Source organism: Vipera berus (genome assembly GCF_964194415.1).
Source record: "Vipera berus genome assembly, chromosome: 1".
NCBI lineage: Eukaryota > Metazoa > Chordata > Lepidosauria > Squamata > Viperidae > Vipera > Vipera berus.
The window spans coordinates 173,099,312-173,113,172 of NC_138202.1; the positions used below are offsets into that span (position 1 = coordinate 173,099,312).

At 42.5% G+C, this 13,861-nt stretch overlaps 1 protein-coding gene across 1 annotated transcript in view; it reads left to right on the forward strand.

Moving 5' to 3' along the window:
* The window catches only part of SLC39A10 (solute carrier family 39 member 10), a 35,153-nt gene extending 21,298 nt beyond the window's left edge, over positions 1-13,855 (forward strand). The window contains exons 4-10 of the mRNA XM_081314533.1: positions 2,362-2,531; positions 3,646-3,876; positions 5,005-5,125; positions 6,809-7,186; positions 8,466-8,546; positions 10,337-10,527; positions 11,378-13,855. Of these exons, the coding sequence (XP_081170659.1) occupies positions 2,362-2,531; positions 3,646-3,876; positions 5,005-5,125; positions 6,809-7,186; positions 8,466-8,546; positions 10,337-10,527; positions 11,378-11,536 (1,331 nt within the window). The 3' untranslated portion in view covers positions 11,537-13,855. The remainder of the gene's footprint in view (positions 1-2,361; positions 2,532-3,645; positions 3,877-5,004; positions 5,126-6,808; positions 7,187-8,465; positions 8,547-10,336; positions 10,528-11,377) is intronic.
* Positions 13,856-13,861: the final 6 nt, after the last annotated feature.

Consider the following 13,861-nt stretch of genomic DNA (forward strand, 5'->3'; position numbering starts at 1 on the left):
CTCTCCTCTTTCCATTGGTCCCTGTGTTTACATCTTTCTTATCTTCCTCCTCTCCATTTTTACTCCATCATTCCTTTGCAAACACTTTGTTTTTCCCACTATATATCTTGCGAAAATAAATATAAACTTGCTAGATATAAATAGCTTTGATTCAAAAGGTGCTTTATAAGACTGTATTTACATTCTACACTTAATGTTTGTGTTACCGTTGAACCAAAACTGCAGAATTGGCCTTAGGGGATTTAGTTAAATCAAGATGCTGTATTCATGAACTTGACAATTCAATCCTTAAAAGACTGGGCCACTGTTTCCCAGATTTTCTAGGAGAAAAAACCCAGAGGAGCAAGAAGTAGAACTTTTACACTTCAGATATATTAAATACGCTCTGTTCTCCCACTGTTCAGCTTTTGTGAGACGACTTTTCTTTTTTCAGCACAAGAAAGCCATTTTCAAAGCAGTCAGACAAAAGTGGCTGGGTGACTTTAGGTCAATCGCTTTCTCTCATTCCAGCCCACCTCACAGAGTTGTTGTTGTGAGGAAAATAAGAGGAGAATTAAGTATGTTTACCGCTTTGAGTTACTTATAAACAGTGCTTTTTTTGTAAAAGAAAAAGGTGCCGGAACTCACACATGTCATACAACCCGCCTTGCCTATCCTACAAGGTTCTATCCAAAAAAGGTGCCGGAACTCCATTCTGAGCGTTCTATGACAAAAAAAGCCCTGCTTATAAAGTAATACAGGTCAGATTTTTTTAAAAAAAAAATCAAATAAATATATAGACTGGTGCCTAAACTTAAGACTTGAACTGCCCATGAGATGGCATCAAATGACATGGCTAAGTCTTTTATGTATTTTCGATAACAATGTAGGATCCGGCGTATTTATTCATTCTCCTAAGTGAGTGGAAGAACAGTGAAGCATGTAATATCTGGCGGACGCCCCATATGATCCATGCCTGCTTCATAAATAATTCTGTGAGATCTGTCTTCCACTTAGCTTTCTCTTCTTTTCGTTCCTCCAGCAACAACGCTTGTATTGCATTCTGTTTTGACAATTGCATTTTATTTTGATGAATTTCATACACGTATTTGCACTTTTTCTGGAGAGAGCTAACTTATAAGGAAAGGGTATTCTGCAGAGCAACAGGGTTGTGTTGCCATTAATACAAGAGGCATATTTGTTACGTAGGAGACATTCACCCATTTGACAACACGGATTATACTTTTGCCTCACTAGAAGGCATCTTGTATGTGTCTTTACTTGGAAATTCCTATACAGTACTAGAAACCCCCAAATCCTTAGGAGGTCAGTAAGTGAAAACAGTGAAAATAACATAGATTCACTAGTCCATGATCCATGTTGTTTACAGTATTGAAATGCACTCCGATGAACCCATTTAGATGAAATGTAATTTATTCACTGTTATAATAAAATTATAATTTAATCTAATTGACTATATGTTTATCAAAAAAAATCTTGTCACATGGCCCGCATTTGTTAGAAAAGTGCATAATACCATATTTTCCGGCGCATAAGACGACTGGGCGTATAAGACAACCCCTTACATTTCCTGTTAAATTATAGGGTTTGGGCTATACTCGCCGTATAAGACTACCCCTCTTCCAACGCACACCAAATAAAAATTAAAAAACATCAGATTTGATTTTAATATGGTAATTTTAATTCAAATGCTTATGACATGCAGGTACTTAGTAGGAAAACTGTCACTTATAAACATAAGGCTGTTTGTCATCAAACATGTAAACATAAAACAGTGCAAGTGGATTAAACTTTTCCTAATTCACTCTAAAGCTTTCCCAAATGGGAGATCTGCTCCAGATTTTCCAGCCAGCCCGCCCAGTTCCTGAGTCAAATGTGTCCTTAGAGCTAAGCAGCTGCTCTGGCTGCTGCATTCCCCACCTGCCTTTCAAGTTGGGATAGACTGCAGCTGCTCTTCAACTTTAAAAGGAAAGACGCCCAGACCCCAGCCTGTAAAAAATCAGACTGCAGCTTCTTCTCCAATTGGTCCCGCTTTCCCTGCGCAGACCTAATGGGAGATCCGCTCCAGGTTTTCCAGCCAGCCCTGTCCCTAAAGTTTCAGCACCCAGCATATAAGACGACCCCTGAGTTTTGAGAAGATTTTCATGGGTTAAAAAGTCATCTTATATGCCAGAAAATATGGTAAGCCATAATGTTATTTTATATTATTTTAATGGTATTTTATTCCAATAGACAATGCAACAGTTACATTTTAGCTGAGCAGGTTTCCTTTTGAATAATGTTTTCTTTTCATATTGGGTTTATAATTTATTGACTTATTGTGAATTATTTTCTAATTCGTATTTTCCCTTCTTTTCGCAGCCTGGATCTGTGGCATCATTTCTATCACAGTTATTAGCTTGTTGTCTTTGCTAGGCGTGATTTTGATTCCTATAATCAATCAGGGATGCTTCAAATTCCTCCTCACCTTCCTGGTTGCTCTTGCTGTAGGAACCATGAGCGGAGATGCACTACTTCATCTGCTACCACATGTACGTTCAGCCTAGTGCTTATTGCTTCGCTTACTTGTGAAGTATCTGTTTCAAGCAGGGGTGGATAGATAGACTGAAAATAATGCCTGTTGAGTGGAAGTCAGGTTTTGTGTATCTCGCTTATTTTTGAAAAGTTGGGAAGATGTGAAGAAAAGGCCTCGCTAGGAGTTATATCTATTCCACAAATAGGGGGTATAGGCCAGTCAGCGAGAATCCAATTCTGAGCCTCCTAACTTTGGAAAAAGTTAGGCAGAGTTGAACTAACAAGCAACTGAATGAATAATTCTGTCTTGCTGCCTCAAAATCTTGCAAGTGAATCTGTTAAGAAATAAATCCTTAAGGCTTCACAATAGAGAGTGCACTTGTTGCAATCACAAAATCATTTCCCCAAGATATTATTTGGAATCGGCATATATTCCTGACAGTTCAAGAACGAGCTCATAAGCAAATGCAAAATAGTTTACGATACACACACACACAACACACACACACGTGTGTGTGTGTGTGTATGTATGTGTATCCGTAAACTATTTTGCATTTGCTTATGAGCTTGTTCTTGAACTGTCAGGAACCATCTAACGCAGACATGTCAAACACAGGGGCCGGATCCGGCCCGCGAAGTGGTTTCATGCGGCCCGCAAAGCCATCCTGGAAACAGTGAGGGAACGGCCTCCACTGCCTTGGCCCTGGCCCAGAGACCCTCCTTCTGCCAGAGACCCTCAGATCTGTCCCACTCCTGCCCAGGCCCCCATAGGCACCCTTGATGCGAACGATGTAGAGCTGGCCACGCCCACCCTGTAGGCCATATGCACTCTAGCCACCCCCACCCAGTAGGCCACGCCCACCCTGGCCATATCCACCCGGCCCCCTGAGGGCAACCGCAATGCTGATGCGGCCCTCAATGAAATTGAGTTTGACACCCCTGATCTAACATTACCATGGCTGAGAACAGAGTATTAGACCAATTTGATCTTTGTCATGCTTGCTTTTAAGGATAAGAATGACACTCGGTATCACTATTCTGTAGCTGAGAATGCATCATTTCACATCATTTGGATTTGGCTTTCCGCTGGGAAAAGTTTTGTGCATAACATCTTTTTTTCCTGTTCATTAGTCCCAAGGAGCCCACAATCACAGCCACCATGAAGATCAGGGCCACCAGCATGAGCATCACCACGAGCACCAACATCTGCACAGCCATTCCCATGAGCATGGAGGATCGGTTCAGAGCTTCCTAGAAAAATATGATGCTGTGCTGAAAGGACTTGTGGCCCTTGGAGGGATTTACCTTTTGTTCATTATCGAACACTGCCTACGAATGTACAAACACTATAAGAAACAAAGGGTATGTTTTGACAAATCCTACTTTTCTAAGGTATAATAAGATTGTACAGTAAAGGAAATGTGAGTGGGAGGAATATGTCTCGAGTATAATTTCAGCTAGTCAGCTAGCTCTTACTGTGTTCATCTGACAGGGATCTGTCAAACTTATTTTTGTACCAAGTCTCCATCCCTCAAGTTTGCTTGGTCTCCAAAAGTAGCCAATAATACATTGGAGGATCAGGCAGAGATCTGGATTCAAATGCTGAAATCTGATTCAGCCCACAGGTACTCCTTGTTTAGTTACTTCATTACACACACACACACACACACACATATTCATATATATATATATATATATATATATATATATATATATATATATATATATATATATATATATATATATATATATATATATATATATATACATACATATACATATACATATACATATACACATATAATAATAATAATAAGAAGAAGAAGAAGTTGGAAGGGACCTTGAAGATCATCTAGTCCAACCCCCTGCTCAGGCAGGAAACCCTATACCATTTCAGGCAAATGGCTGTCCAGTCTCTTCTTAAAAACTTCCAGTGTTGGAGCATATATACATACATATATACATACACCCATACACGCATACATACACACACACACACACACACACACATATATATATACAGTATATATATATACACACACACACACACACACACACATATATATATATATACAGTATGTGTGTGTGTGTGTGTATATATATATATACACACACACACAGTATATATACATATATAGTTGTGAATGTCTTGTGAAAATTTTTGCACCATTTGGCAAGAGTCACAGCAAAAGATATACTGCATAGTTCAATGAAATACATTTGAACAAAATAATAGAATGTGGAAGGTGGAATTGGCAAGTGGCACAACAACATTCTTAACAAGGGAGACTTTTTTGTTGAAAAAGATGGATTTGTGTTTCTGCCAATTGCCTAAATTAGCTTCAACAAGGTTCTAAAGCTGAGCAATTTCAGGATCTTTAGGGGAATGTGTTCCTTTGTATTATTCCAGGCAGTTGTTCCGATGGGCCTTTTCCCTTTCCCTTCGAGATTTGTAGTCACTTAAAGCTTGGGGTTTTTTGTCTCTTTCAGACAAAAGAGAAATGGTGCAAGAAAAAACAAAAGGTTGATGAATCCCCCATTGGAAGGAAACTTTCAGATCATAAGCTAAACAGACCTGATGCTGACTGGCTTCAACTCAAGCCACTAGCAGGTATCTCATTTATGACCAGGGGGCACTAAATCACTGCAGCCTTGGTATCTTACCTCAGTTGCTAATACGGACTATCGGCTTACTTACTCTTCTGCACTTAGTGAATAATATTTAGATCTGCTGTCATTTAATAAAAGCAAATGTAATCATCAAATGTTAACGTGTTCCCCAATTCATTCAAATTTAAATCTTCATTTATGTATTTTTATTATGTGTATGTGTAATACAGTATATACATCATGTGTATATATTATATACATGATGTATATATGTTATTGGAGCAGATACTGCATTGGAGAATATTTTTGAATGTTGCTCAAGTAATATTTGGAGGACTGCTTTAATAAAATTCTTGATTAATTTTTCACCAAAAGTATGGATTTTTTACAATTCTAAAAACAATGGGGCTTATTATGAACTGGCTTGTCAGTTTGGCTTCTCATTTGTATGTTCTCACTTACAAATTAGGAAATTAACACACATTTGATCTCTGTGTGTCCAATGCATCATTGTCAAATGATTGAATCCTAGTTAATAGCTAGAAGCCAAAATAGAAAACCATGCTTTTTGTAAAATATGACTCAAGATTAAAGCATATGGTCTGTTGTGTTAATAATTTTGTGAGGCCATTTTGATTGATATCACCTTATTTGTGTCTTCTGGGATTAGGATTTGTTTAGGAACTTGAACTATAGTTTTACCTTGTCCCTAGGTTCCTCACCCATTACTTTGGTAATGTCAGAATGTGCTTTGTTAGGACTAGAGTTGGGGCTGCTTATACATACAAGCTTCTATATTTAAGTCCATATCCATATGAAAATTAGCACTTATACAACTATGGAAGACTTAAGAATTATTGAGCCAGATTTTAGCAATGTCTATCCTGGTTATCTATAGCTGTCCAAGTTGTGGGTGTATTTTTTTCTCTACCCCGCTTTCAGACATACACAACTGAATTTAGGACATTTCCTTGACAAGTATGTGCTCAAAATTGACCTCAACATATACAAGACCACATAGACATAGGTTTTTGACCTGCCCTGCTGTATGAACAAATATTCCTATGTCATGTGTTCTCATGTCCTCATTTTTATATAGCCAGCCGTACCAACAGGCTGAAGAACAGCTTTTATCCATGGGCTGTTAGGCTTTTGAACGGGATATAATTTTATAAACTTTATGCATGATTGACTTGCGAGGCCGGTGTGTTGTGCAATTAGCTCACATGGTGTATTAAGATGGAGGGTTTGTGTCACTGTAAGTTGGGGGTGGGGGCACGAAGGGAGGCTCAGCCAATCTCAATGTATACATGGTTGTACTTTGACAATAAAGGTTCATTTCATTTCATTTATGTACATGCAAACACATTAAATATATTTTAGCATGTTGCGCTTAATGTACAGTAGGCTTTCTGGTTCCATCTCTTCTGTCTCACATAAAAACACCTCTCTTCCCCCTCTCCTACCCCATGTAATGTCAAGTGTTTGTAGCTGTACGTTCAGCAATATTCTACGTTGTAATCAAGATCAGCAGCATGACTTTCAAATATAAGGCTCCCCCAAATATCTCCATTTAGTATTCCTGGGAAAGGCTAATTTAGGTATCGGCAGCACTGCTATCCTAATTAATGCTTCCTAGTCATCCCTTGTTAACTTACATATTTCTTGGGCTCATTCCCTTCAGGAGCAGATGATTCTGTACTGTCTGATGATCGACTTAATGAAACCGAATTAACAGATTTGGATGGCCACCTTGACTCTCTGCCAAAGGCCTTCCAACCGTCTACTACCGAAGAGGAAAATCGGATGCTCCACTCCCATAATGACCTCTCTCATAATGCCCAGAGCAACAATCTTTCAGATGTGGAATATGGGAGCCATCATCGAGATGTTAAAATAATAGCGAGGAAGCACAACCATCTCTGGCCACATAAACATTCCCATCACTCTCATGGACACTGCCATTCTGGCAAAGACTTAAAAGAGACCGGAATAGCTAATATTGCCTGGATGGTAATAATGGGAGATGGGATCCACAATTTTAGCGACGGCTTGGCCATTGGTAAGCAAAACAAAAGGCTTGGACATGGGGGATAGGATTGGATGAGATGAGATGCTCTTTGCAACAAATGAACTTGCAGCGAGAAAAATAAAATGGGCTCGCGTGTGTCCGATTTAGAGAGGAAAAAGAACACGAGAGAGATTCATCAGGGGAAGTCGGGGTGCTAAATAAGGCTCTATATCCTGCAATTTATCCTGCCAGATTATGCAGCACCTCAATAGATAAAAGGCCTACTCTTCATTTTCCTCAGTCCTTTTCAAGGCAGCAAAGGCTTTTTTTTCCCTCTGCAGCCACAAATTATTTGCTAGTTCATATGGGCCACGGGAAGCATTGCAGTTACGTTAAGAAATGCCACTTTCTCTTTGTGAGTTCTTGATTATGGATCCCTTGGCATATCTCTGGAAGTTTTCCTGTGATATAGCTGCTTCACTCCAAAAGGGGCTCATAAATGCATTTGGCGATGTAATCTTCCTGCTTCAGGGGGGGGGGCAGGGCAGGGCAATATGCCCAACTGAGATCTGTTGATTGGAGGAAGGGCAAATCTGACTCCTGTGTCAATACGTTGTATTTATCCAAAGCCCGAAGCAGAGTTTTCCAGATTTTGAGTTTTCTTGACCTGAGTTGGGTCTGAAATGGTTCTTTGGAGCCTTGTAAGTGTCAAGTTTCCGACGTCCATTCTCTCAAATTCCCGAGCAACTCCTTTTTCCCCTAGCGCAGACATGTCAAACACAAGGCCCGGGGGCTGAATCCAGCCCGCGAAGTGGTTTCATGTGGCCCGCGAAGCCATCCTGGAAACAGTGAGGGAACGGCCCCCACTGCCTTGGCCCTGGCCCAGAGACCCTCCTTCTGCCAGAGACCCTCAGATCTGGCCCACTCCTGCCCAGGCCCCCATAGGCACCCTTGATGCAAACGATCTAGAGCTGGCCACGCCCACCCAGTAGGCCATACGCACTCTGGCCACGCCCACCCAGTAGACCACGCCCACCCTGGCCATACCCACCCGGCCCCCTGAGGGCAACCGCAATGCTGATGCGGCCCTCAATGAAATTGAGTTTGACACCCCTGCCCTAGCGTGTAGACCCATGAACCCGTTTCAGTAGTTTGAAGTGAAAACGTGAGCGTTTGAGCCATTACTTTTCTAGTTAACCTGACAATCTCTCAGCCAAGAATGCTGCCTTTATCATCACTGATGGTTTCCTTTGAAAATAGCCTTGTCAAGCTAACCAATTGAAAACTTGTATTTTCTTTGGTCCTCTACCCTCGTCCCTCTCCTTTCCAGGAGCTGCTTTCAGTGCTGGCTTAACTGGAGGAATCAGCACATCCGTAGCGGTGTTTTGTCATGAACTCCCTCATGAATTGGGTAATCAGCTAATGTGATGTCAGCTGTGCTTTTTATTCTTTGGGTCTGTGAATCAAAAAATGCTTTATTAATAGACGTGATTATTTATATAGCTCGGGATACTCCGAACCTATTTGGTTTTAGCCATAGAGCTAGTGCAGCTGCTTTCTTAAGGGTGAAGGCCTTGCTCATTTCAGAATTCAGCTGAGGAACGGTGAAAATAAAAATCCTAATTCAGGTTGACGCCAGTAGAAATGAAAACTGCCAGGGGGACAAAGGTGTGGCGCGCTTGTGTACACCGAGGTATTTCAGAAAAGCGGTGGAAAAGAAAACAAAAAAAAACACAAGCAGCTGTAGTCATATTAAAAACAAAAGCTGTTAAATCATCAGAGGCCAGCAGTTCTGGCTGCAAGTATCTCTGGAGGACCTTGTGGCCTTCTTCCCCAGGTTGGCCCCTGCTGCCACCCGCTTGAAGCCAAGCAGCATTGCTGGAGATAAAAGGAATGCTGAGCAGACTTTATTGGAAGGAGGCCCGTGGTTTCTGTGTCTGATAGGCTTGGCAGCTGCTTCCACAGAATAGGTGGTTCATATGTAAAAGTTCCTGGACTGCTTATGTGTGCTGGGCTTGGCTGATATTTTTGGATAATGGGAATGTCTTGAAATTGAGAAAGGTCTGCCCGCTAAGTGGACTGAATGTAGGAATGGATAGTGTAGCGTGTAAGGGAGATATGCACAGTCTGTGCAAATCTTGCATTGTACAGACGCGATATCTTGTTCACAGCCCCGTGCATATCTTTCTTCCGTTCAGATGTCTTGTTGCCCTCCTCTCTCACAGGGTAAACTTAAGTTTCTAGCGTTCTGGTTTTAGCAGAATTTCCTTTTGCCCCCCCCCCCCCCGGGTGCTTCGCTGTCTCGGGGATAACGCTGGGCTTCGTTGTCTAGCAGGTTTCCCTGTCTTTCTCTTCTTTCACTGTCACAAATCTACGTAGTCAGGCACAGAGCAGTTTTGTGCAGTCCCCTGTTCAGTTCCAGAAGTTCGGGAAAGGATCAGCTGATCATGTTTACAGCCTTTAAAAGATGTCAACTGCCTCCTGTCCCTTACGCATTGCTGCTTTGGTTTTCATTCTCTTTTTATTTCTGCAATTTATCCTGCAACAAACTCTGCATTCGCTTTACAAACATGGTTGTTGTTTTTATAGCAGCAACAGCAGCTGAATTGCTAGCCAGTCCTTTGTCCAAGAGATCATTCCTGTTTTGTTGGGATAAAGGCAGCCAAATGTAACAGTAATGGATGGCAGGCACTCTGATATAGAGATATAAAGGAATAACACGGCTAGCCCGGGGTAGGCAACCTCTGCTCTTTTATGACTCATGGACTTCAACTCCCAGAATTCCTGAGCCAGCCATGCTGGCTCAGGAATTCTGGGAGTTGAAGTTCATGAGTCATAAAAGAGCAGAGGTTGCCTACCCCTGGGCTAGACTGTTACTGAATGGTCAAGCCTTTGGGGGCAACTCAAGGGTTGCATGCCTTTCTCTCCCTTCTGCAGCATGTTCTCTTCCTTGTCATGCTATTCCCTAGTCAACAGCATTAACCACCAGAATTTCTTAGCCAAGAAACGAATTAGAAAACTATCTATCGTCTATCTATCTATCTATCTATCTATCTATCTATCTATCTATCTATCTATCTATCTATCTATCTATCTATTGAGAGACAGAGACAGAAAGCGCCAGGGATCTTTTTCGTAAGAATGTCCCTGATTGTACTGGATAAGCCTGCGATTGTGCTATCGCTTTTGCCTTTCTGCTAGGTGACTTTGCTGTACTTCTGAAGGCGGGCATGACTGTGAAGCAGGCCATCGTTTACAACCTCCTCTCGGCGATGATGGCTTATGTGGGAATGCTAATAGGAACAGCTGTGGGACAATATGCGAATAATATCACTCTTTGGATCTTTGCAATCACTGCTGGCATGTTCCTCTACGTGGCCCTTGTGGACATGGTAAGTTCCTCTAACATGTAGTGTTGTGTGCCTGCGGCCTTTCGGGTAGGGCAGCGTTTGGAGTCTTGCAGGTTTCTCAGGCTGAGGAAGACCCCTTTGGCCCATGCAGCTCTGCTAATTCCAGAAGACCCAGGCCACATGGGAGGTCAGTGAGGGAGCAGTTTTTCACAAAAGAAGAAAGGGGCCTAGATAGAAAGAGCCAGAATGGGAATCGCTTGCACACAAGAGGATGGACCAGGAATGACCATGGATTCCTAGCACGGAAAAGCAAATAATGGAGTTGAAGAATGTTTGGTGGGATGATTCCTATAATTAGAAGATGGCAGTTGAAGGCTACCATTTGTCCAAAGGGAGCAGCAACAATAATCAGGGAGGGAGTAGTAGTTGAACTATAAGCTAAGAATAGCCGCATCTGCTTGTAAATCCAAGAAAAATGAACGTGGACAAGGTTATATCTTGCCGTCCAAAGTTCCTTTGGCTGGATGGGTAGCAGTTTATTTTCACCCCCAGATAAATTGGGGTTAAGATAAATGGAGAAACTAATAAAACCAGTTCTGTGATTGTAATACTGGAATCCTTGATTATGCAGGAAAGTGAAGTAAGCTTGCTTGTGCATATATAGCTTGGGGTTTCCAGAAATCAGAGTTTAAGCCACAGAAGTAATGCGCAGAACTCCGTGGCAGGAGAAGTTTGTGGGAAAAGCAGCCTCAGCCAGCGAGACTGTCCCAGCCCCTCTGTCAGTGCAGATCCATCATTTCAAAGCAGAGTTTCCTTCTTGGTTTCTGAATTGCAGATGGGGACTGCCTGATTTTTAAAAAAAGGGTTAATTCAGACCTTTCCTTCCTTTCAGCTTCCGGAGATGCTTCATGGCGATGGAGACAACGAAGAGCACGGTTACTGTCCAGTGGGTCAATTCATCCTCCAGAACTTGGGGCTCGTCCTCGGTTTTGCCATCATGCTCGTGATTGCTCTTTATGAAGACAAAATAGTGTTGGACATTCAGTTTTGAAACTTTTCCAGTACTCAACTGTGATTGCAGTCATGCTACTGTAAGACTTTTTTTAGTCTGCCCTGTGATACTGTGTGCACATCAGTTCCCAGACAAAGCAGTGACACACTCCGATTGATCCGTAACCGTATTTTGGTATCTGTTTAAACAGGCTCTGCTTCTTTCTAGCTAATGGAAAGGGAAGACGCAAACAAAATAGGATTGATTTGGTCCAGTGTTTTCTTTTTTAAATAATAATTTAAAAAAAATCAGGTTGTGTTGGAAGCAGAGCATGTAAACATGATGCATGAGATGCTGTTACAAACATATCGGTTCTATTTGGCTCTGGCAACGTGCAGCCGAAATCACACACCCCGTGCTGACAAAAGCCTTTTGTGTTGTACTTGAGCAAATGGTGAAAGGCACCCTTATTTATCCACAGAATTCACATGCCAAGCTAGATCATTCCCCGGGCTCCTTGTCTCAGCCCGTAGCGCGCACACACACACACAGGCTCGCAACTGAAATTAGTTGGCAGTGTACAACTAGAACCATTCCGGGAAAGGTCACCTTTTCAATGTTTTTTTTTAAAAAAAACAAAGCAAAAAGGATGAATTGTTTCTAGCATGTTATTGGATTGCATTTGCTCCCAGCCTTGTTGCCTGCTCGGTCAGCTCTTTTGCACTGTGCTGAATGGTATGACCAAAGTGAAACCATGTGGTTTTTCTGGTTCAGCCACTGGATTGAATTTTTCTTCCCCCTTTTCTCCGTCCTGGATTGAACTTTCCTCCTTCCTTTTTCTCACTCCTTGCCAATCAGCTCTTTTCCTACAGGGTTTCCAGCGTGTGTTCATATCTGCAGCCACTACTACGCGGCTCTGCAGTTGTTGGCTCCTTTGCCGATCTTTTGAGCCCCTTCGTTCTTAGGGCGGTGACGCAGTATTGCACTCTTGTCCTTTTGAAGCCCAAGGATAAGCAGGCTGCAGATCTCTGAATCAAGCCTGAGGGGGTCTGGGCACCTTGGAGAGGCGTGGGGGTTGGAAAGTATTAGCTGTTTCGCGCTAGCTTGTGGAGATTGCTTAGCGAAATGCCAGATAGCTAAATATTTTGCGCTTGTGGACTTCCTCCAATCCCCTGGCTGCAGTTGCGGAGCAGGCAGCGATGCTGTTTTTGAGCGGCTCGTACTTTCTTCTCTGTTAATTGAGGGAGGTCCTGCCTCAAGCTTTTTTTTTGGGGGGGGGGAAAGCAGCCCTTTTTTTCATGTCGTTTTACATGATTCTTGAGGATAGTTTCGAACGTACAAATTCAGTGCCATGCCACCTAAACGTGGAGCCTCGGCAGCTGCTTGACGTTGAGAATTTTCTCCCCAAGGCCCCACCTTTCGGAGGTTGCTTTCATTGTGTGTTTTTTTAAACTTTCTTTCTACTCTGCTGGGCTTTCGTCCGTGCCTTTGCTGCGGTTGGGTTCTTTCTGCATTGCAGAAGTTCCAAGGTCTGCCAGAAGCCAAGCAGGGCACATCCTGTCTTGGGGGGGTGCTTCCTCCTCAGCCGGGGGACCTGCTGCCTCCTTGATGACTCCCCGCATGGCTGCAGGGGTTCCTAGAAACCCAGGCCAGGGAGCTGTGCTGCAGAGATTACGTAGATCAGGCCTTCTATGGTAGTCAAGCGGTTGTGCCAGCATCTTGGCGTGTGCAGATGGGGGGGAAAGCCTCAACTCCGCAGGACTTAGCTTCACCCTAGGGAGAAATGTTTGTGCCAATCAACTATTAACGCCTAGAGACAGATTGTAAGAGATTGTGAGAAGAGCCGACACTTCCAGTCCCAGGAAACAAGAACACAACAGGCTAGTCCCAAACTAATCTTGGGAGTTAAGTTTCTTCCAGCGTTCTTCTTCCTTTTTAAAAAAAAGTATATATAAGCTGAGCTGCAAAAAAAAGAAAAAAAAGGTTGGTGGGTTTGGGTTTTAGCGGGGAAGCTTTACTTTTCTTTGATTCCCATCGGAGAATTCCTAAAAATTTACGAAACCAGATAGGCTTTCATTCCAATTTGCTTTTTTTGATCATTCCACTGACTTTTCTCCAGACATTCCTGCAGTTGTTGAAGTGTTGCCTACTTTAAAGGTATGTCAGGCGATGGTGGCTTTTGTGGGAGGGACGAATGCTAACAGAAAAGCAGTGTTTTGGTTGGCTGGTTGGCTCCAGGGAGGAATGGCTCCTGCCCCCCTTGCCAACTGCACATCCAGTTGGATTTCAGAACAACTGTGAAGTTGGGTCTTCTGTGATCTCCCTCTCTTTGCTAGAGAGAGTAGCTCAACTCCAGCTATAAAAATGCTTGGCATCAAGCTAGAG